The following is a 23,431-nucleotide window of genomic DNA, read 5'->3' as shown; positions in this document are numbered from 1 at the left end:
TCACGATCTGTGAGAAGGGCTTGGTATTTGGGTAGGGAGGAAGGTTCATTAACCTTCCCTTCCCCATAGACTATCTGAAGAAGGAATTGGGTGCATAGATTGCACACCCAGATGATGCTCCACTGCCGCAGGCAGTGTGAGTGGTTGGGGGCCCAGGACTCATTGTCCCTGCTCCTGGAAATCCCATGATCGCTTGGTGCATTCTGGGTATCCCCACGGTGACAGGTGAGAGCCCCGCAGTCTCCCAGCCCCAGCTGCAAGTAGCCAGAGTTGGCAGATGATTTAAAAAATGGGTCTAAAAGAGCACTTGCTTTCTTAACCCATTGAAGAGGCAGGCCTCTTTGGTAGGTTTGCTGCCAAAGCACCACTTGGATCGGGTGCAATCCCAGCGGTTCTTACAATCAGCCAAGACCAGGCTTGGCTTCCTCAGCCTGGTTTTTGTTGATCATAAGAACAGCCCTACAGGATTGGCCTGGAGTCTCCAGGAATTGGCATCAATCTCCATGTCACTGCTGAAAGTGGTCCTAGAGATTCCATTGGCTTGATATTGTGAAAAATATTAGGAAAACAATGGGGGAAATCTCAAGCAATAGATTCTTCAGACTTCGTAACCCTAGGTATGCTAGAAGCCAATAGGCTTGAGTTGTCAGATGCAGGCATTCAGGATACACCAGCACAGGGAGTTGACTTCAGATTGGACTGAAATAGAGGGCAAACCTTTTAGAAATATATAAATAAAGATTAAGATCAGCTTTTGGATCCCAAATAACTGGAGATTTCTTATGTTGATAGAAATCAACATCTGCTGAGAAAAGGATCTTCTTTGTTATATACTGGAAGAGTAAATTTCAGGACAGTGTTCAGTCTTATGCATTGCTTTAGGTATCATATCCACTTCCTTTAAATAAATAATAATACTTTGTGGGGTGGGGGAGTGAAATCAACATTAGCAAATAGAAATTTCTTTATAGCCATTTCAAAGATTTTAAAGAAGCAGAATGGTACTAGAGAATGGAAACCAGTCAGAGCTGAGGAAGAAGTACCATACAGCCCAATCGGAAATCAAGTTAAACTTTTTAAAAATTTAGGCTTCTTTAATATAATTGAAATTGTATGAAGTCATTGGCCAACTAACTAAAACTGACAAAAATTTAGTTTTAAATTTTAAAAAATTAACAAAGCAACAATTTATTTATTTATTTATTTATTTATTTATTTATTGAATTCATATACTGCCTTTCATTAAATTAATCCCAAAGTGTTTTACAATATAATCAAAAGAATGCAAAATTAATACACAACTAAATGTACAAACATTAAATTTAAATATGAAAATACATATATAAGTTTTAAAGAAAAACATATATAAAATAAAACATTAAAATACAAAATACAGAGCAGCAGCAGCAGCAAAAAAACCCCAGCTCTTACACAAAAGCCTGGGTGAAAATCCATGTTTTAACTTGTTTTTTAAAAACTGATGGTGACTGAGGAGAGGATCAAAGCTGGGAGAGCATTCCAAAGCCTAGGGGCAATGATTTAGAAAGGCCCTGTCCCGTATGCCGAGCCTCCCTCACAGAGCCCCCTCCAATCTTGTCAAGTGGGCAGAAACCCTTGGGAGCAGGCAGTCCTTCAGATAACCAGGGCCCAAAATATTAAAATATGACCCTGAGGGCTGTGAGATCCTCTGAGTTTCAAGGGCTGGGTTGCCAATTTGTCATGTTCAGATAAGGGAGGCTTCACCCATTTATGCAACATTACACATACAAGCCAGAATCATGTTCTTCTCTCATTGCTGTTATTATTGATTGCTTTCTAACTCTCTGACATGTTGTGTTCTTTGGCAGTTTTCCACCTGTCTCATAAAGTCACGACTGTGGTCCCAGAGAGCGTTCTGCTCATTGTCCTTGGACTCTTCCTGGGTGGCATCGTCTATGCAGCAGACCACATTGCCTCCTTCACCCTGACGCCAAATGTCTTCTTCTTCTACCTGCTACCGCCCATCGTCTTAGATGCAGGATACTTCATGCCAAACAGATTGTTCTTTGGGAACTTGGGCACAATTCTTTTGTATGCTGTCCTTGGGACTATCTGGAATGCTGCCACAACAGGTCTTTCGCTTTATGGGGTCTATCTCAGTGGAATAATGGGTAAGACTGGTTTTTCAAACACATTTTTTCAGCACTACATAGTCATCACTTTGATGGGCCACATTGGGGAGAGCCAGCGTGATGTAGTGGTTAGAGTGCTGGACTAGGACTGGGGAGACCCAAGTTCAAATCCCCATTCAGTCATGAGACTTGCTGGGTGACTCTGGGCCAGTCACTTCTCTCTTAGCCTAACCTACTTCACAGGGTTATTATGAGGAGAAACTTAAGTATATAGTACACCGCTCTGGGCTCCTTGGTGGAAGAGTGGGATATAAATATAAAAAACAAAAACAAAAACAAAAACTGTGAGGGATGGGTGGAGTTCTTGGCATACCAACTGCTAATGCAGCTGCAGTATTTCCACTGTATGGTGATTAATAGTCCAGGGAATAATGTCAAGTAAAAAGCTCACAATCTTACAATAATTACTATTTGTGATTTTTCCTTTGTTGCATTTGTACTTGTTACGTTCTAGCACTGTAGGCCCTACATGAGGTGCATGCAGCTTGAATCTGAGATGTGGCTGTACTTGCTGATTTTACAGCTGGGAAATTCAGCTCTCTTTCTCATCATCATCATCATCATCATCATCATCATCATCATCATCATCCTTTATTATAGTCATAGACCAGCATAAAAATACATGTTAGAAAATACGAGTAAATAAAAGTAGAAATGGAAGGTAGTTACATATGTGATGATGCATATTAACATTAAAAGAACTAATAGTACTTAGAATGTATGAGGGATATTGATGACTGAGTAGCAGAACACCTAGAACAGGCACTCTGAGAGCATGTGACATTAATACAAAGGACTATCTTGTATAAAAGACTTAATTAATTCTTTTCTGAATTGCTTTGAAGACAACTATATTGTCCTAAAGCAGGCCTACACAATTTAGGCCCTCCACCAAGCTGTTTTTGAACTACAGCTCTCATAATCCCTAGCCACAGTGGTCAATAGCCAGGGATTATGCAAGCTGTAGGCCAACATCTGCAGGAGGGCTGATTTTGAGCAGCCCTGTCCTAGAGCAACAGCTATTGTGACCCAATCAATAAGGTCGTTCTCACGACTGGCTCTACCCAGGTAGGGCTGCCCTACCTGGGCAAAGCTGGTCGTGCAAAGTGCCGGGATTGGTCCCAATCCTGGTGCTCTGCACCAGGGTAGCCTGGGTTTTTTTTAAAAACCTGGGCTAATAGTGGGGTAGAAGGGTGCGTTTGCACTCTTCTACCCTACTCCCCATCGTGTGAACATGCAGGCTGCCTATTGGTTGGCAAGAGCACCTGGCAGTGGGGGAATCCACCCATGCACCACGCTCTTGGCACGCCAGATGACTTCCTCCTCTGCTTCCTGGCTCTGCTATTCATTCATGTGCCAGAACTGTCAGGGAAGGGCAATTGTGTGTGGAGAGGCAGGTAGGAGCCTGCATCCCCGCTACCCTCTCCAGAGAGGTTGTGTGAACAACCTTAATATCTCACAGAGTGGATAAGAATCAATGATTTTTTTTAAAAAAAATTGATTTTTTAAATTTAAAATCAGATTTTTTAAAAAATAAAATGCTTTTTGAGAAAAAGTTTATCTAAAGATAGTTTTCTATTTAAGATACATTATAGTCCAAAGGTATTCATCACAAAATAATTATTAGTTTTTAATTATGTAGCATGAGGCTATATGCAATATTTAAAATTTTTGGTAAATGAATTCTATTAATCCATTCACAATGTCATGCTCTTCCAGAGGTTTCTGTAAGATTATTTTGGGCAATTTTTCTATCTAGAAGAGGACCAAAAATGAAACCTTCATCTGGTTGTAATATTAAGATTATACCAGCAAGAATGAGTCCTTAAGTAAAAAAAAAAGCCACCATGATTTAAATCTAGTCTTACTGACTAGTGATTTAAATTGTGATTTAAATCGATTTGATTTAAATCAAATCTACCCTAATATCTCATTTGTCCGCTTGCCCAATTGACAGACAACTTCTCTCTCCTCTCCTTTATCCCTCAGTTTGATTTTTATTTATTTATTCCTAATTCCCCCCGTAGCCAGTTTAGCTATGGGTTTATTGGGTCCTGACCAGCTGTTTGCGCACTGCCCAAAAAAAGAAGCACACACTCCATAAATTAGATTAACATTTTATTTGAGTTACAAAAGAAATAAGGGAGAAAATCTAATCTTTAAAAGCCAACATTAAGGAATTCAGTAGGCATCTCACCAAATAAGTTGAATCAGTCTCAGCAAAGCAGTCTTTGCCTTTCCCTCCAAAGAGGATGGTTTGAGATACTTGTTAAGTTTTGATAGGCCACCTCTAATTACAAGTTACCACCCATTTTTATTGAAAAGACATCATTTTAGAATGATTAGAAATTGATCAATATTGCCTTGTGTGCAAAAATTATGAATTGCTGACTTTCATCATTTGTATGTATTTGGATTATATGATCTGTTATTTGACTATTACCTAATGGCCAATGTTTAGCAGAAAAAGTCCCTTCCATGTTCTTGTGGCCTTTTTCATTAGAAAACAAAGCCATTTACTGGTATCTGATTTGCATAAATGCCATATACCCCATTTAAGTTCATCTACCCATAACCAAGCTAACTTCCCTGTTCTCTACAAAGAGTCAGCAAAACAAATTTGCAAAAATGTCAGCTTAGAACTGTCAGTTTAAAAACAGATTTGGACCAAAGGCATATGAATCCTTGATTCCATAAGCATAAAAGCCCCTTATATGATAAAGATTGAAACAGGGGCTATTCTCACGATCAACAAAAACCGGGCTAGGAGAGCCTAGCCTGATTTTTGTTGATTGTGTAAACCACGGGCTCACAGGCGAGCCCAGTGGCTTACAAGCGGGTAACCCGCTCAAGTAACCCTCCCTAAAGCCCGGGTTTGCGGAGCAAGCGTTCCGCAAACCCAGGCTTTCTGATCGTGAGTAGCTGTGGCGCGGCTCCGTGCCGCAGCTACCCACAAGGAGACCTCCAGAGGGGAGGTAAAAAGCTGCCTTCCGGCTCCGGGGGTCTCGCCAGCAGGGCATGCTGGAGCTTGCGGGTGCCAATCAGCCCCCATTCTCCCCAGCCCCCACTGGCTCTGTCATGGAGCCGGCAATTGTGTGGGCAGCCGATTCGGCTGCCCAGGGCTCCTGCTGTGATCGTCTGCAGAGAGAGCAGGCTTAGCCTGCTCTCCCCGAAGTATTGGCAAAAGCGGGTCTCACTGATTGTGAGACCAGCCTCACAATGTGATTACATACGGTATATGTATATGTTGAAAAATGCAAGCCCCCTACTCCTTCACCTGTCTCTTATTGCTCCTTGCTCCTTATCTTATTTACTTGGATGAAATGACAAAGAAATAATTAAAATATTAGAAGTTAACTTTCTTCTAAATAATTTTCTACTACCCAAATGAAAGTAGTTTTTGGAATTCCAAGTTTTTCTTCAATCACAAAACATTGTTATTTCTCTCTTTTACTACTTTTGTTGTTTAGTTGAAGCAAATGTAAAATTTCCATAAACTACTGATTGAAAGAAGTTATCCAGGCCAAGGAAATGTGTCTATTGCATTTTCAGTCCTAGATTACAATAATTTACAAAATGTGTTTCTGCCAGGGAACCCTGAGGTTCCTCAGAAGCTCATTTGGGGTTCCTCAGTTGGAAGATCAGTAACAGCATGCAAGCTACCCTGAAGAAATGGTTGCCCATCTCTGTGAATCAATGAAGCTATTCACACGACCGCGCAAAAGCGGGTTAATGCAGCCCAGTCCACTTTCACGCAGTTGTGAGAACCACGAGGTTTGCGGGTAAGTCCGGTGGTTCTCTGGCGGCTAGCCCACGTAAAAACCCCTCCCCTTAACCCAGGTTAGTGGAGAGAGTGCTCCACTAACCCAGGTTTTTGGGTTGGGCCACAGCAGGTCTCAGTGCTCCATCAAGCCTCCCGGCCTCGGGGGTCTCCCCAGCATGCCCCGTACACTCACGCGGGGCATGCTGGGACTTCTGGGGGCCAGGCAGCTCTCGATCCCCGCTGCCCCTACCGGCTCCATGAAGGAGCCAGTAGTTGTGTGGGTGGCCAATCAGGCTACCCAGGGCAAGCGCTCTGCTCGTGCTTGCACGAACCCTCCTGGTGCTTCACACTAATTGTGTGAAGCACCTCAGTGTTTGGCTGCAGGGGAGTGGTGAGTGCATTTTAGGAATCACTTTCATTCATTCGTGTGGGGTGATGTTGAAGCTCAGGAGACTAGCAGTCCATGTGTGTCCTTCAGAAAATATTTCCTCACTCCCAGAATGCCCTGCAGGATACAGTGGTGTTGTGGCAGATAGGATTCCTCAGCAGGCAAGTTTATTTGGAAAGAGTGTTGAAACACACTGCTTTATTTGAGGTGGTTTTACAATGTAGTCACAGACCAGAATTATTATTACCACCAGAAAGACCTTCTTTAATGGCAAACTTCTAGTTTAGTGGTTTTATGAACTATTGAGACTGATGGTACCATAAACCAAGGCAACTCTGGTGTACGGCGTGCTGCTCCCTTTACACTAATCTTATAAAGCTTGTTGGATCCAAGAAAAAGCTTCCAGATGTGAGAGAGTTGCTCACCCACCACATCTGCACAATGAACTAGCAGCTTCTGAGAAAAAGATGGTCTTTGCATTTCAATGAATGACATTCTCAGGTTGCCCGTAAGCTCAGGTTGCATAAATATCAAAGCCAGATTAGGCCTGTGTCAGGTTTACCCTCTCTTCTGAAGTTACAATAAAGCCCAGCTGCCATCTTGGTAGCATTTAGGATTTACAAGCTTCTTGGCATTTGTGCTGCGGTTTAATTTACAATAGGCATTGTTGTGAAATTAACTGTGCAGAATTGCTTTTGGTTTCTTTTGTGTGCAATTGGGACAGTCATTGTCAGCCAACCCTTTTAATTCTGAACTGGAAATATGCTCTTTAATGTCATTGTTGGATTAGGTGTGGGCAAATGCTAGTATGGTTTTGGGGAATAGTTCCTCTTTAAACCCTCGAGTATAAAAAAGAAAAAATGTTGTCCAATATCAACTCCATGGCTCTTTTTGACATCTTAAGAACATCAAACACTCTTAACTAGTATGTTACCCATTTTATTGCTCACCATATAAATAGTGGAAGATTTATTTATGATCTTATGAGCAAATTGTTGTACTTTATAGAGGCCTCCAAAATAATCTTCTTATTGATCTAGAGGACCACTCCATTAACTAAAATTGCTGAGAATCTTGCTGCATTTTAAAATTAAACTCTCATTGTTTTTATTTTAACAAATTTTTATTTTAGCCTTTTGATTGTTGATATCCAGATTCAGGACGTGCCCATATATGCAAAGTGGTGGCACTCTCTATGGCTTCCTGACATATGCAACACCAGTGCTCACATGAGGGCAAATTGCACTTTGATAACTGCCCCTTCCCTGGAAATGCTCTGTACCATATGAAAATATGTCTCCGAAGGCTGCATCATCTTCAAGGAAATATTTGTGTGGCACAGAGTGCTTCTGGGCAAAGCAGAGGACTTTGAAATCCACTGCTCCACCCACCCCTCAGTGCATGATCACCAGCTGTTGAGCCACCCAAAGTTCCACCACATTTCACATAGCACCTGCGCTTCCTTAGTTTGGATTGTAATCATGATTACAGTATCTTGTTTTAATTTTTGTTGTAATGCACCTTGGAACCAGCTGCATGAGAAACAGGGACCAATGTCTTAAAGAAAAAGAACTTGGGTGCTGAGATGGTTGTTCTTTGTTTTGGTGTTCATTGTGTATAACTCTGATTCTTTTAAATTGAATTGTCCTCATGTATGTAAACTTCTACCCCAGAGGAAATTGTAGTGACCTCCTGGTTGATGCAATAAAATATTTGACTCAAGACTAAGTAATACAATATCTGTGTCTGGGTTAAAGGAAAGTATAGTTATAAATAGGACTGGCAGGCTGGACTTTGGAGGGCCCTGATGCTCTGCCCCAGTCCTTCCCTGGCCCTGTTGCCCACCTTCTCTTCCTGCCTGCTTGAGCAAGTGGGACTTCCATTTACCTCACAGGAGGAGAATGTGGAGGGTGGGTAATGGGGCCAAGGGAGGAACAGCATGGAAGACGCCACTGGTGTATCCAACTTTATCAGTAGTGTTCTGCTAAAAGGCAAAGAGGTTCTCTGGTTTGCAAGCTGGCAACTCAACTTATTTGAAACTAGAGTTGGAAAAGATCCAGATATGTCACCTATATCACAGACTAGCCATAGCCAGGCATATAGTATGTATTGTTAAGAATCTTGCAAGCAGTGAAGCCCAGCCATTCAAAATTAAATTGAGACTGTATTAATTTTGCAGAATGAACAAACTCTCCATTTGATTGGTTGTCCAAAAGCAGCAGTGATAACCACTGCACCATAGAAAACAACAAACTTTGATAATGTACCGGTTACTCTCTTAGTACTTGTACACAAGATGAAGCACTCTTGTGAACACTTCTATATTTCTTATCTAAGAATGTTAATAGAATATTTTGGGAACATACTCCAGTGAAACATTTTTTCAGGAGTAGATAGGGAAGTTCTTTATGATCAAACCTGTAATTATAGAATTATTGAAAGAAACCAGTATTTTGAATTTTTTCCTGAGTAGTAGATTTGAAGCTCTTACTTATGACATTTTTGACCTGAAAGTGTAAAGCGGTGGATTAGAGTATGCTTATCATCAGGTTGGCTCTTAGCAGTACAGTAGAACTCATTCATGCCTGAAAATGCTCATGCCCAAATTGGCCCATTCCATTAGCCCCATTAATTTGAAGGAAAGGTTAGAGTGTTTATGATGTTTGTTTTGTTCTTGTAGGTGAACTTAAGAGTGGGTGGTTGGATTTTCTCTTGTTTGGCAGTCTGATAGCTGCAGTGGATCCTGTTGCTGTGCTGGCTGTTTTTGAAGAAGTCCATGTCAATGATGTCCTCTTCATCATTGTTTTTGGAGAATCGTTGCTCAATGATGCTGTAACTGTGGTAAGATCCTATTTTAACATCCAGCATACAATTTTATTTTGAAAGTTTTGGTTCTAAACTAGTGACCAGTAGAATCCTGACAAATTGTAAATGCGTTGGAAATTCAGCTTGCAGATAAGTGAGTATTTGGTTCTAAATGTACAGTTGAGTGCTGAAAAAGTAATAGTCACTGATAAGTGCCCTCTTCAGACATTAGTAAGCCAAGCGGTGTTCATTGTTACAGTGTCGAAAGTGGGTAGGAAGTCCCGCTCCTACAATGTCACTCACCTCCTCTCTCTAGCCACTCACAGTTACACTGGCATTTGTGTGAAAAGGGAAGCAGTGTTACCACGATCAGCTGCCATCATGGCTACAGCATGTCCCTTTTCACACAAATGCCACTGTAACTGTGAGCAGCTGGGGGGGTGGGGGGGTGAGTGACAGTGTCAGGGCAGGACTTCCTACCCGCTTTTGGTGCTATAAGCATGAGTGCCATTTTTAAAAAAAGTCTACGTGAGCCTAACGTTAAACAGCTATTGGACAGAAAACAGAATCTTACATGAGACATACAACTTCATTCTATGTATGAATGAAGGTCAGTGGGATTTACTCTCAAGTCAGTGTTCACATGATTGCAGCCTGAGCCTTTCCCACCCGCCTCAGAAGTAAGTCCCACTATGTCCAACATGACTTACTTTCTAGGATTGTGGTCTTAATGCAGCAGCTAAGGGCATACTTAAACAACCAACTCCTAGCTACCCCCAGAGTGTCTTAAAAACTGTAGTTTAGCGAGAAAGAATTCTGTTTTAAAAAATACAACAACAACAACAAATATTTATAAACCACACAAGTTCCCAAAGTGGTTTATATAGGGGGAAAAACATACATAAGATGGCCCCCTGTCCCCAAAAGGCTCACAATCTAAAAAGAACTGTAAGGAGGGTACCAGCAACAGCCACTGGAGGAATGCTGTGCTGGGTCCACCCTCTCACAGAATAATTCTTTTCAGAGATTCTTGGGGAAAGAAAATTACCCTTAAACCATTTTAAGCACCTAATGGCACAACGGGGAAGTAACTTGCCTAGCGAGCAAGAGGTTGCTGGTTTGAATCCCTGCTTGTATGTTTCCCAGACTATGGGAAACAGACTATGGGAAACTCCTGTATCGGGCAGCAGCGATATAGGAAGGTGCTGAAAGGCATCATCTTATACTGCATGGGAGCAGGCAATGGTGAACCCCTCCTATATTCTACCAAGAAAACCACATGGCTCTGTGGTCAGCAGGAGTCGACACTGACTTGACAACACAACCTTTCCTTTATGGATATAGCCTAAGAATGTGAGTGAGAGTAAGGAAGTCTCCAGCTCCAGCCTTACTTGATTGAGGAACTCACTAGGTGGCTGTAAACAAGTCACTTGGCCTGAGCCCATCTTCCCATCTGCACTGTAGGGATAATACTGGCCTGTCGTAGAGTGCTGATATAGAGGGATGTGCATGAACCTCTCTGGAGGCCCTTTTACGGGCCTCCGAACAGGTTCGAACACTGGGGGGGGGTTCGAAGTTTGAAGGTGTGTGTGTGTGTCTCACTTTAAGGGTAGGGGAGGGTGCACTTACCGCTCCTTCTGCTCCCCACCCCACCCCTGGCACCTGGTAGTTTACATGTACTACGGAACGGCAGTGTACTTCCCTGCCACCCTATTTGCTCTTCAGCCAGAAGTAGCTGGAAGTAGCTGGTGTGCGTGTGCATGTTGCACTCACGCTAATGCTCATGAACGTCAGGGGCAGGTGCTCACACGCTCACGACATGTGCACTCATGTGCCGGGCGGCTGCACGTGTGTCAGCTACGTCCAGCCACTTCCAGCCGAAGAGCGAATGGGGCAGCAGGGAAGTATGCTGCTGCCCTGTAGGACGTGCAAACTACTGGGCACCGGTGGGGCAAAAGCGGAGGGAGGGGTAAGTGTATCCTCCCCTGCCCTTAAAGTGAGACACACACACCCGCCATCAAGCCACCCGCATCTGGTCCGTGCAAATCCCTACTGATGTACTGACTACTGAAGTAGCATACTGGATTTTTACTTTGCACATTGGATACGTGCTATTTTAATGTGAAGTATTATTATTTGATCAATCTGGATTTTTTACTTCATTGCTGCTTTACTGTACTTGCCATAGAACAAAATACCATGCAAGCATCCACACACCATATAGGGTTTCCCCCCCACCCCTGCCCCAAATGATATGAAATTCACAAATAATGAATAGTAGCAGATGAATGCTGTATTTGCTAAGGTATTATTTAAAATAAGCAATTTGGCTCTTGTCTGATTTCATAAAGTACTTTCTCCTGATTTCATGTAGTACTTCTTCATTAAATCACCAATGTCTTTTCCTCCTAGGTGCTATACAACGTATTTAAATCCTTTGTTTCAATAGGAGCTGGAAATGTGACTGGTGTGGACTGTGTCAAAGGTGTAGGTGAGCAGTCCTTTAAAGCTTATTATATCAACATAAATCTATGCAGTTTTAATAAGGAATAATAGTACCCCATGCAGTTTTCTGTCCCCTCTCCCTACGATTCCTTATTCTTAGGTCTCAGTGGTACATCACTGGAGAATAAAGTCACAATTGCTGCATATTTAAGAAGTATAAGAGGATTCTCCCCCCCCCCCACGGAAACTGCATGCTTAAATTTGTTTAGGATGGGTGCCTAACCTGTGAAAACTTTATCTTTAAGTTTAAGATTTTGTTGATTAATGGCAGGAAAAGTTGGGGTGGGGGGACAGCCCTCCCAAAGGTTTTAAGGAGGGACCCAGGCCCTCCAAGATTTTCTGGGAGAGCGAGGAAATATACACTGTTCCCTACCCCTGATCATTTCTGCATTGTTTCAGGTGAAGAAATGAGTGTGGTCAGTGATCTAGGCCAAGGGCATTGCTAGGTTCTTAAAGATTCTGGGCCCAGTCTCTTCCCATTTTGATAAACCTTTTAATGCTCTCTAAGGAATCCAACACCCTCTTCTAGTTTTTGAAGCCATTAATCACCAGTAACATCCTTTTTACATCTGGCATGTTTTGGCCTGGGGTATTGCTAGGGTCCTATTAGAATTGGGTCCCTGGGTCATAGTACTAGCTTTTATTCCCCACTTTCCAATAACTTGCCCACTATTGACATCAGAGCTTTGGTCTACAAACTTCTCTTACCTTGGAGAGCCTACCCAGCACCCTTACACTGTGAGAATCCCATTTACATGGGTGGTGTTCCCTATTGGTTTCTTGCAGGTGTCCCAAAGGTTTGCCCCAGCTCCTCAATGCCAGGGCTATCTAGTTCCATTCCTGAATCCTCATTCATATCCCTAGCCTTCATGATTTGTAGTGTATTTATAATACCACAGTTACCATCTGGGGCATTCATAGGAACAGAGGAAGCTGACTTATACTGAGTCAGACCATTGGTCCATCTAGCTCAGCATTGTCTACACAGACTGGCAGTGGCTTCTCCAAGGTTGCAGGCAGGGGTCTCTCTCAGTCCTCTCTTGGAGATGCCAGGGAGGGAACTAGGAACCTTCTGCATGGAAGCATGCAAGTGCTCTTCCTAGAGCGGCGCCATCCTCTGAGGGGAATATCTTACAGTGCTCACATATGTAGTCTCCCATTCAAATGCAAAACAGCTCTCCCATTCCTGACACTCCATGGCATCATCCTGACACCCCTGGCATCACCCCATGGCTTTCACACTTATAGCCTCTCAATAATTTCCAGGATAAAGGTCTCATCATCATGACATTATTTTTGGAGTGGCCATCAGACTCCTTATGGCTGGTGAATTTGTTTGGATAGCTGGGTTAGATATTGGCATGATGGATTTGTAACACCATCTCCACAACCTTGCTAGCCGACAGATAGGGATGTGTGAACAGTTCGAGGGGGGGCTTCGGTTCTATGTCAAACCAGTTTGGTTTGACGGTTCTGGGGTCAAACTGAAACACACACACACCCCGTTCGGTCAGACTGCAGACCCCCCCCCCCCGAAGGCTTGAGGGGGGCTGCGATTTTAATTTTCTAATTTTTTTTACCTTTAGTCCCTTCAGGGGGCTTCCTCTAGGCTGCAGGTGTGTGTATGTGTCTGCAAAGGTTTCCCCTCCCCCTGCTGGCCTTGTTCATCACTGCCATGGCCCGTTTTATCCCCTTTTCCGGCCAGTTCGGGCCTTCATATGTTGGAGCGGTGGCCATTTTCTCTACTGCCACGCATGCACAAATGGCCTCTGTGAGGCCTGGCATGGCCCAAAGCATCACAGAGGCCATTTGTGCATGCGCGATGGCCATTTTTTAAAAAAAATTAAATTAAAAAATGGCCACCATGCATGCGCAAATGGCCTCTGTGACTCCTTGCAGAGACCATTTGTGCATGTGCGGCGGTGGAGAAAATGGTCACTGTGCCAAGTTATGGAGGCCCGAACGGGCCAAAAAAGGGGGTAAAACAGGCCACAGTGGTGATGAATGAGGCAGGTGGGGGGAGGGTCAACCTTCGCGGGGGGCCCCATGGCCTAGAGGAAGTCCTCCAAAGGGGCTAAAGGTATATGTGTATATATAAAGAGAGAGAACCCCCCAACTGTCGGGGGGGTCGGTCTGAGGTCAGTCCGATGGGAACCTTCAGACCCCCCCCCCACAGCCTAGAGGAAGCCCCCCAAAGGGGCTAAAGGAAAAAAATCCCCCCAAAACACCTTCATGAACCCCTCCTGGACCGAACCAAACTGGGGGGTGGGTTCTAAGGGGTGCTGGACCGAACAGGTCCAGTCAGGTTCGAGTCCGATCCAGACTCAAACCGAACCGGGTCAGCCAGTTCCATGCACATCCCTACCAACAGATAGGGATGGTAAGAAGTCATTAAACCCACAAGCATTGCCTTTACAAATTCAATGAAATTTTTGTATGTTTTTTGTTGCAGTGTCTTTCTTTGTGGTGAGCCTAGGAGGGACTTTAGTTGGTGTTGTCTTTGCGTTCCTGCTCTCCCTCGTCACTCGTTTCACAAAACATGTCAGAATAATTGAGCCTGGATTTGTGTTTGTTATTTCCTACCTGTCTTACCTGACAGCTGAGATGCTCTCGCTTTCTGCCATCCTTGCGTAAGTTTCAGTTAATTAACTTATCATTCCGTGTAGTGTTGCCAGTGAAGGATGTAGTTTGAAAATGAATGGAATTTCCAACTGAGTTGAAAAAAATGGGCCAACTCATTCATGGCATGTTGGAAGGAGAATGTCCTAAAGCCATTAGGTTTGCTGGAAGCTGGAGCCCACCCTTGGGGTCTGGAGAACCCTATGCCTTATTTGTAACAATTACTCTTTAAAGGGCCACATCTGAAAATTGGTTGGATCTTATGTAACTTATGTAATTGTTCTTATATAACAATAAGCCATACAGCATAAAAGGAGGCTGCAGAGTGCAATAAAACATAAATTGTTTCCATGGGCAAATGGCATATATTGTAGGAATGTGCACGAAGTGTTTCAGAGCCTCTAATTCGAGGCGCCAAAATGCTTCAAGTTCCCCTGGCCAAAACATTTCAGTGGGGTGAGGGAGTGGGAGGTTTAAATAGAGGGAGGCAGGTCTTACCTGCCCCTCTGTCACTCTCCTCCTATCTGCTGCCCCTGCAAGCGCTATCCGTAACAAGCAGCCCCGCTGTCCATTCTGACAAGCGATGGTGTGCGGGGGCTTCCTGTTTGGGAACAGGAAATTCCTTGTTCCCAGCATCCCACGGGTGGCATACATGTAAATGGCATCTTTGTGTGCGTGGACACCATCTTGAGTGCTCAACAACACTGCTCATCACTTAAGATGGCATCCATGCACACACAGACACCATTCATGTGATGACACCCCCCACAGGATATTGGGAACATCCTGTTCCCAAACAAGAAACCCTCTCACAACATTGCTTGTAAGAACAGACAGTGGAGCTGCTTGTTGTGGACAGCACCACACTGGGGAAACAGAGGAGCAATGGAGGGGCAGGTAAGACTTGCCTCCCTCCATTTAAAACACCTGCTGGTTGCTGCCCTTGTTCATGCACGCTTCGTGGACATCCCTAATGTATTGCCCCATGTTCATCATCTTGTTTCGTGATACCAAGGCTGCTCTGATAGTAAAAGCTTGGCATAGTAGTACACTACTTTTAGGGTTGCTAACATAATGTCAGGGCTGGCAGCCAAAAGTTAGGTAAGCAGGCAGGCAGTTACAACGTATGGTACACCATAACCTTTGGGTGGTGTGTCAAAGCAGGGTGTCAAATAGCAGGGTTAGGAGGACATTAAAGAATCTGTTGTGCAACACAACCTGCACTGAGTAATAGTGTAGGTAGGTAGATTTGCACAGTCTAAGGAGCCACTTCAGGCCCACTTCAGGCCCACTTCAGGCTCAACAGGAGCGTGGGTTCCCAGCAACACAACATAAAGGACTACTAGACAGAATACAACAGGCTCCTGGGTCTGATTGTCAGAGTCCCCTTGGTGCCCTATACAAGGTGATCCAAGAAGGTGATCCAAGAGGGGCACATCAAGAGTCCTTGGATGTCATAGAGCACATCTGAGTGCAACTCTTGGATCTTTTGCAGCCACACAATACCTGAGAGCTGAGCTGCAGCAAATCCTGTGGCATGGCAAGGGATGCAGGCCAAGGGCACACCTTTCAGATTAGCGTTACAGCAGTCTTGGCACAGCAAATTGTCTTGCCTGGCTCTGCATGAGACAGAAACAAATGAATTACAGGCAATACATTAGGTCATACAATCCCAGCTCTACTCTTTCAAGTGTCCAAAAGTGCTAAGCCTTTTTTTAAACACATGACATCAACAAAGCCAGTGTCGGCTTTTGGGGGGCCCTTGGGTAAAGCCCTCCACTGGCCTCCCTCTCCCATGAGGGGAGACATGAGGACCCCCATGACATCCCATTGGACCCTGGCAAGCTTACTGTGGTGTTTTTGGTTAATCCATTCCTTGATCCAGGCCAGCTTTTGAATGGGGCTTTACTTACTTGTATTCCAGTCCTGGAGTAGAGGTGGGGCTAACAAACAGCCAGCAGCAAGAGCACCGAAGAGCAGTCTGCACTTGCCTCTCTGTACATAATATCTCATTAAACTGTTAATATTTCACTCCACTGCATTGTCCTTGCATGCCACAACTCTTTCCCTTGGATTCTACAGTGGTGGGTAGCAGCAGATGTTCATCTAACATCTGACAGGAAACCTAACATCAGAAGACAGGGAATCTAAAAAGACAATGCTACACCCACTGCAATCTGTTACCATCCACTACTGCCTAGTTAGCTTGCCAGGCTCATTGGGGGGGCTTACCAAGTAGCAGTGGGTAGCAATGGGCCTGCCCTTCAGTGTAACAGCTCTCAGCTGAAGCAGTGGCACCATTTTAGATCTAAATGTCACTGGAAAGGATGAATGACTGAGCAAATTGCTTTACCACCATCTCCTCTCACCCTCTCCACCCACAGATGCATTTCCACTAGAGGCTCCTGCATTATTTCAGGAGCCTCTCGGGGAAAGATGAGGAGAAGGCAGCAATGGCATGATAGTCATAGCTGAAAGAACTGCACTTAGTAGAAAGGTGGGCAAGAGGCAGAGCCTTGGGATAGACTGTGGGCCCTCTAATAGGTCTGAGTAGCCTGGCAAGTACCTGACTTGGCCAGCTCCTGACATCTGGATGGAACATAAACATCACTGCTTGAGGATTATTTGAGATGGTACCATTCTTTTGAGACACAATGAGACAGTCCTTGTAATATGGACTGCCTTATAGAATGGACTCTTAATTTCTATAGCAGATATCCACTCAGACAATAGCCAACTATTTCCTAGGTAGGCCAGGTATGGCTCTGGAGACTAAATAGATAGCTTGGCCTATGATCTATAGAGAGAGGCTGGTAGGCCCTCAGCAAACTGCCCTTGATGGGCCCCCTTCTACTGGATGAACCTTGAGAGGGTCATTCTGCCACTACATAAATGCTGTGGGCACAGAAGTGATCTTATGGATCAGCAGGAAGGACTTCCAAGGGCCCTGGACAGCTTTCCAAGGATGCTAACTCCTGACGTTGGCCCTGTTCTATGAATGTATTGAGAAGATGTCTGCTGTGTTTGTTTTTTCCAGTATAACGTTTTGTGGTATCTGCTGTCAGAAATACGTCAAGGCAAATATTTCTGAGCAGTCTTCTACCACTGTGAGGTACACCATGAAGATGTTAGCGAGTGGTTCAGAGACTATTATTTTCATGTTCCTGGGAATTTCAGCTGTTGATCCTAACATCTGGACCTGGAACACAGCTTTCATTCTTTTGACATTGGTCTTCATCTCTGTCTACAGAATCATTGGTAAGAAAAGTAGTTCTTCCTCCTGCTAAGATTGCTAATTAATTAGGACTACTGGAATCTTGTGGGTTATCTTATCAGTTGGGTGACAAAATAGCCTAGAACCTCTTCAATGTAAAAAAACATAACCAGAGCTGGAATGTGGCAATAAGCTTTCTGTTGCATTCAGTGACCAGCCTCCAAACTAAGTTAGTCTTGACTAAGTGCCACTGCAATTAATGGGACTTGTTAATCATGCCTAATTTTATTTCAATAGTGCTTAGTCATGACTGACTTAATTTGGACCCTGCCCAGTATGTCACATCACTGTGATAGACAACATTGCCATTCCTAGAAAAGAAGCATTGTATTTCAACAGTTAGTGTTATTCTGTGATGCTTCAGTAGTAATACCTTTCCTCCTTCGTAAAGAAATGTGGTTATGCAAGCTTGTGACGGTGATATTTGTTTTAACAGGTGTAATTCTACAGACATGGGTTCTAAACCACTACCGAATGGTCCAGCTGGGAATAATAGACCAAGTGGTGATGTCATATGGTGGTCTCCGTGGTGCTGTCGCCTTTGCCTTGGTGGTACTTTTGGATGCGGACAAAGTTGGAGACCGAAACCTATTTGTCAGCACTACTATCATTGTTGTGTTTTTTACTGTTATATTCCAGGTAATTTCAACTGCTCAGCTTTTTGGGGTTTGTTGGCTTAGAAAAAGGAGACAATGACCTGGTCAGACATTCTGGGTTCTGAATCCAATATGAAAGGAAACCTCAGGCTTGTGCATACCCATGCCCTTCCCTCCTCCTCTTCTCCGCCTGACTTAGATGAAGGTGCTGCTCATCTGCATGCTATCTCATACCTGCCAACATGTCCCTATTTTCCTATTCAGGTGAATGAAAAAATAGTGACAAGTTGGCAGGGATGCTATCTGTGTTTAGAATGCAATCTAGGTCAGACATCTCTTTTTACTCGGGAAGAGGAGGGCAGCTTGGGAGGGCAGGGCACTGAACATGCGCAAGCCCTCTCTTATATTATCTTTAGGAAATAAAGTCTCACCAGGGCAAAAGAAACGTTAAAAGCAGACTCTAACTGCAGGTTTTATATTATGTCAGTGAACTGAGACTATAATTATCTTCATAATTTTAGTAACAGTGATCCTATTTTATGTTTTCAGAAGGCACCACTTGGGACAAAACACAGTTTGCTCTTCACTAAACTTAAAGCGTCCATGTCAGATCTCCGTGCATTAATGGATCTCAAGTTAATATTTCATAAGAGAGCCATATAACTAAGTCAAGCCCACTCACTTACTTGCAAATGCAAATATTATTTGCCATTCAAAAATCTTTACAACAGTTTTGAACAAGGGGAAATGATGTGCTTATGCCACTGCTTAATAACTGGACATTGATTTCTGTAATGTTGGCCCACTAAATGATGAGTCAGAAAAATCTTGATTTCTCTGTAGCAGTCCTTTGAAAGGCAGATATGACTAAAAGCTCTGATTCAGAATTGTGAATCAGCCCTTTAAAATCATGATTTCCTTTAAAAGATTCTGAAATTTGAAAAATATCCATATGTTCACATATAATTATAGTGGTTTATATCAGATCACTGTTGCCTTTATTTCAGGATTTGTGTTTGTAGTGGATTTAAGCCCAGCCTTTGTCCATGTGAGGGGAAGAAAAATGCTGAATCATTCCCTCCATGTTTGCTCAAAAAAGGCTGTTCCTTTTAAAACTTAAACTGCATCCTCATTAGCTGATTCGCTGTCACCACACCCTAATTATTAGAGTCTACACGTGATGCAGCCTACATGTGATGAGCACACTTGGTAGAGTGAATTGCTGAGCAATCAAACTTGGGACGTGTTTGCACCAGAGTAAAAAACCCCTTTCCCTGAGTTAAAAATCCACTCAGAAGCAGGTAAAATATAAAGAACAAAAAGAGAAAACTTTATTCAAAATACTACAGACTGCTTCAGTCTTCCTCAGCTTTTAGTTACAGGAAAAAGGAACACTCAGTAACTACAAGAATACTTCAAAAAGCACCCTCAGATGATATTGGGGCAGCACACTTTAAAAATCATGGTTCTTCAGTTGCAAAGAACCCAAATGTAAGAAAATGCAAAAAGCACCTTTGAGAGTCTACAGAGACTTTTGCAACACCGTAGTTGGAAAGGGGCACTGGTTCATTTTCCTTGGCTTAGTTACGTTACAGGAGAAAAACACAATAGACCAGTTGTAAGGATTTCCAAAGCACAAAAAGGAAAATAAGTTTATGACATGTACTAACTAGCAAACTGTTCCCTACACTAAATCCCCTTTTCCTTGGAGACTCACCCCTCACATGATGAGCTTCAAGTATCCTGCAATCCTGTCTCTCAAGGAGTTGCAGTCCTTTTCAGTAGCCACCTCCATGGCTACTCATCCTGTTGAAAGCTCCTCCAACTGATGACAAAGAACCCCCTTCTCTTCCTGATATAAGGCCCTCAAGGTCCCACCCACCGTGTGCTGAGTGGCTGATCCCTAGAGGTCGCTGCCTGTCAATCAAGACAGGTTTCACTGCCAGTTCACTGTTTAGGGTAAGGGAGGGCCAAACCCACAGTGTTGCAGTGGGTTCTGGGCAGGAATGTGATTGTAGTGGACTGGTGACTAATAGTCAGCTCTAAGTGCTTCACAAGGGGGTGGGGTGGGATGTATTGTGGCAAATCCTCTGCTGCGAAGGGTCAGCTTTACTTCACCTGCATGGTTCAGTGTGGCATTGTATTCCATGCCATGTTTGAGATGGGGAAAGTTAGCAGGGGATGGAATTGTTATTCCCAGTGCTAGTACTAGTACTGTCGGTTCACATAGCAGTGACTTGGGAAAGAACTTGAATGGTTTCCACATTTGAAACATTTCTAGAGTGGCATGGCCACGGGCATACAGAAGTGGCAGCCACAGGTAGTGTAAGAACTTTCTCTCTGCTGATTTTATGGGAAAGAGCCAAGTGGTGCCACAATAAGACATCAGCAGCTGATAGATCGGACTACCCTTTCCCACTCTCAGAACTCCTTTTATTAGGGGCTGGCATCATGGAGAGAGCGGACCTAGTGAACAGTGGTGCCAGTGTCACAGTACAGTTAATTAAGTACTGAGAGTTCTGTCAACAGGATGTGGTGAGTAGGAGATGCTTGTGATCACATAAAGCACACACTATTGACTGAGAGCAATTTATTATCAGGCAAGGTGTCAGTGTGCCTGCAGTGTACCACAGACGTAATTGTTCACCCATCTTCAGATCTTATGTTGTATGTATCAAATACATAGCCCGGCCATCACCAATTTAATAGTGTGTGATAACAGTTAATGGCTGACATACTGGGCAACATTGTGCATGAGATGGAATGTGTGCACAGTTGTGTAAGAGCACTGCTATGCAAGCACGCAAATTGCACCAATGGTGTTGTGTGTGTGTGTATAAATGGCTTCACTGTCATTAACCTCTATTTGTGAAAGTTTTGCTCTTGCACAACTGAGCAAACATTGCATCCCACCGCATGCATATAACACTGCACAGTCTGTTACCTAAAAAGAAAAATGGCAACATTTCTTTTACTTTCAGGATTTCAGGATTTTGAGTATGCAGATGGAGTGTCACGTGTTTTCTAGCTCTAGTATCTCAGTATTTTAAAAAGTGGACAAAATTTTTAAAAAATTAAAATGAGGCGGAATGTGTCCATGTCCTTCCACAGGGTTTGACAATCAAGCCTTTGGTGAAGTGGTTGAAAGTGAAAAAAAGTGAGCACCGCGAGCCCACCTTGAATGAGAAGCTTCATGGCAGGGTAAGCATGGTCACTTTTAAAAGTGAGAAAAAAATCTTGGATATATTTTCATTCAAAGCCAGCTATGTTTTCATAATACTGTATGAATATTATTACCTTGGGAAAATTCCAGCCCCTCCATGATCTGTATTTCTCGTTCTCTCACAACATGGGATTTATTAGGTAGAATTGGCATCGGGGTGCTGGAAGTTGGAGTTACGGAGGTAGGATCTGTTCAGTTGCAGAGTAATGCCTGCATCTTTCCAGCTGTTTTATTTGAGTGCTGGAAATCTCAAAATCCATTTTTGAGAAAGGGTCCGAATGTTCTCCTATTCAGCGAAGAGAGAAAATCACATATCTTTTAAAGATGGGATGAGGATGATCAGCTTGTAGTTTGTTTATATTTAACTCTATATGCTGCTCTTCAGCTGGCAAAGCTCTCAAAGCAGTACATCATTTCATCATAAACATTAAAAAACAACAGTAAAACATGCAAATAACATAGAATGTATTAGAGATGTGCCGAAATGTGATTTGACTTCCCAATCGTGGCACAATCCCTTTAAAATCGCGGGCTTACCCAGTCCCTTCAATACAGAGGAGAGCAGGTCCATCCTTGCATCTCCTCCAATCGCTGCTATTACAGTAATCCCAGCACTCCCCACAGCTATGCACGTGTGCCAGCGGGGCAACTCCCAGCTGCTCCTGCATGATGGCGTCGTGATCAGGCTGCTGGGGGAGAGCGCCACTGGTGCATGGGCATAGCTGGAGAGAGTGCCAGGATTACTGCCATGGCAGTGATCAGAGGAGGAGCAGGGATGGACCTGCTCTCCTCTGCGTTAAAGGGCCTGGGTAAACCCTTTTAAAAGGGATTGTGCAGCAATTCAGAAGCTGAATCACATTTCAAACACATCCTTACAATGTATCACAGCAGAGCAACATGGTGGTGGTGGTAATGGTGATGATGATGTAATAAAAACCAGGATAACAAAAAACTCAACAAATTACAAACCATGCTGGAACACTTGGGCAAATAAAGCAGTTGTTGCCTGACCCCCAAATGACAATGTGTTTGGCACTAGGCAAGCTTTCTTGGAAAGAACATTCCAGGTATGGAATGCCACAATAGAAAAGGCCCTGTCTTTGGTCATCATCCGCCTTCGGAAGGTGGGGGGACTTGAGGAAGGGTCTCTGATAATGAGCAAAGAATTCAAGCAGGCTCATGTGGGAAGCAACCATCCTTCCAATATCCAGGTTTCAGGCTATTTGTGGGGTTTGGAGCACTTTGAACTGGCAAAACACACCAGCAGCCAATGGAATTTAAGAACTGGAAAGATGTGATTCCTATAGCCGGACCCATTAGCAGCCTTGCAGCTGAATTCTAAACTAACTGAATTTTCTGAACAGTCTCCAGAATTTAGTGGGTCATTCCACTCTACCTTCTGCTGGAGGCCAGCAGAAACAGATTGAGGCGCTTCTCACAAGCAGTGGGAAGTGCCTAGAGGAGGTTTGCGCGGAGAGCAGACTTAGCCCGCTCTTCCCACAGACGATCAAGAGGCAGCCCTGGGCGGCCGAATCGGCCACCCACACAACTGCCAGCTCTGTCACAGAGCTGGCGGGGGCTGTGGGGATTGGGGGCCACGCGGCCCTCCAGGATGCCCAGCATGAGCGTGCAGGGCATCCTGGAGAGACCCCCGACCCTGGGAGACTGCTTGCAGCCTCCCAGTGTGGTCTTCCCATGTGTCACCGTGATGCGGAGCCGCACCATGGCAGCACATGATCAGGAAACCCAGGTTAGTGGAGCACTTGCTCCGCTAACCTGGGCTAAGGGGAGGGCTCCTTTGGTGGGATAGCCGCCAGAGCACCACTGGAGCCTATAGCAGGGCTGCACAACTTCAGCCCTCCAGCTGTTGGACTACAACTCCCACCATCCCTAACTATTGGCCACTGTGGCTCGAGATGATGGAAATTGCAGTCCAGCAACAGCTGGAGGGCTGAAAATGTGCAGCCCTGGCCTATGACTTTGTGGTAGAGTACATGCTTTGAATGCAGAAAATCTGCGGCTCAACACACACACCCAGCAACCACAGCTAAAAGGCTCTTGTGTAGTCATTCTGGGGAGGGGCTCTG

General features: G+C 44.0%; 1 protein-coding gene across 1 annotated transcript in view; it reads left to right on the top strand.

Moving 5' to 3' along the window:
- The first annotated feature begins 1,828 nt into the window (after positions 1-1,828).
- The window catches only part of SLC9A3 (solute carrier family 9 member A3), a 50,627-nt gene continuing 29,024 nt past the window's right edge, over positions 1,829-23,431 (top strand). Inside the window, exons 1-8 of the mRNA XM_053261045.1 lie at positions 1,829-2,159; positions 8,383-8,386; positions 9,016-9,163; positions 11,540-11,618; positions 14,085-14,262; positions 17,289-17,509; positions 17,962-18,164; positions 21,233-21,322. Of these exons, the coding sequence (XP_053117020.1) occupies positions 1,829-2,159; positions 8,383-8,386; positions 9,016-9,163; positions 11,540-11,618; positions 14,085-14,262; positions 17,289-17,509; positions 17,962-18,164; positions 21,233-21,322 (1,254 nt within the window). The remainder of the gene's footprint in view (positions 2,160-8,382; positions 8,387-9,015; positions 9,164-11,539; positions 11,619-14,084; positions 14,263-17,288; positions 17,510-17,961; positions 18,165-21,232; positions 21,323-23,431) is intronic.

Source organism: Hemicordylus capensis, chromosome 6 (genome assembly GCF_027244095.1).
Source record: "Hemicordylus capensis ecotype Gifberg chromosome 6, rHemCap1.1.pri, whole genome shotgun sequence".
NCBI classification, from domain to species: Eukaryota; Metazoa; Chordata; class Lepidosauria; order Squamata; family Cordylidae; genus Hemicordylus; species Hemicordylus capensis.
This window is presented reverse-complemented; position numbering and strand designations above follow the sequence as displayed.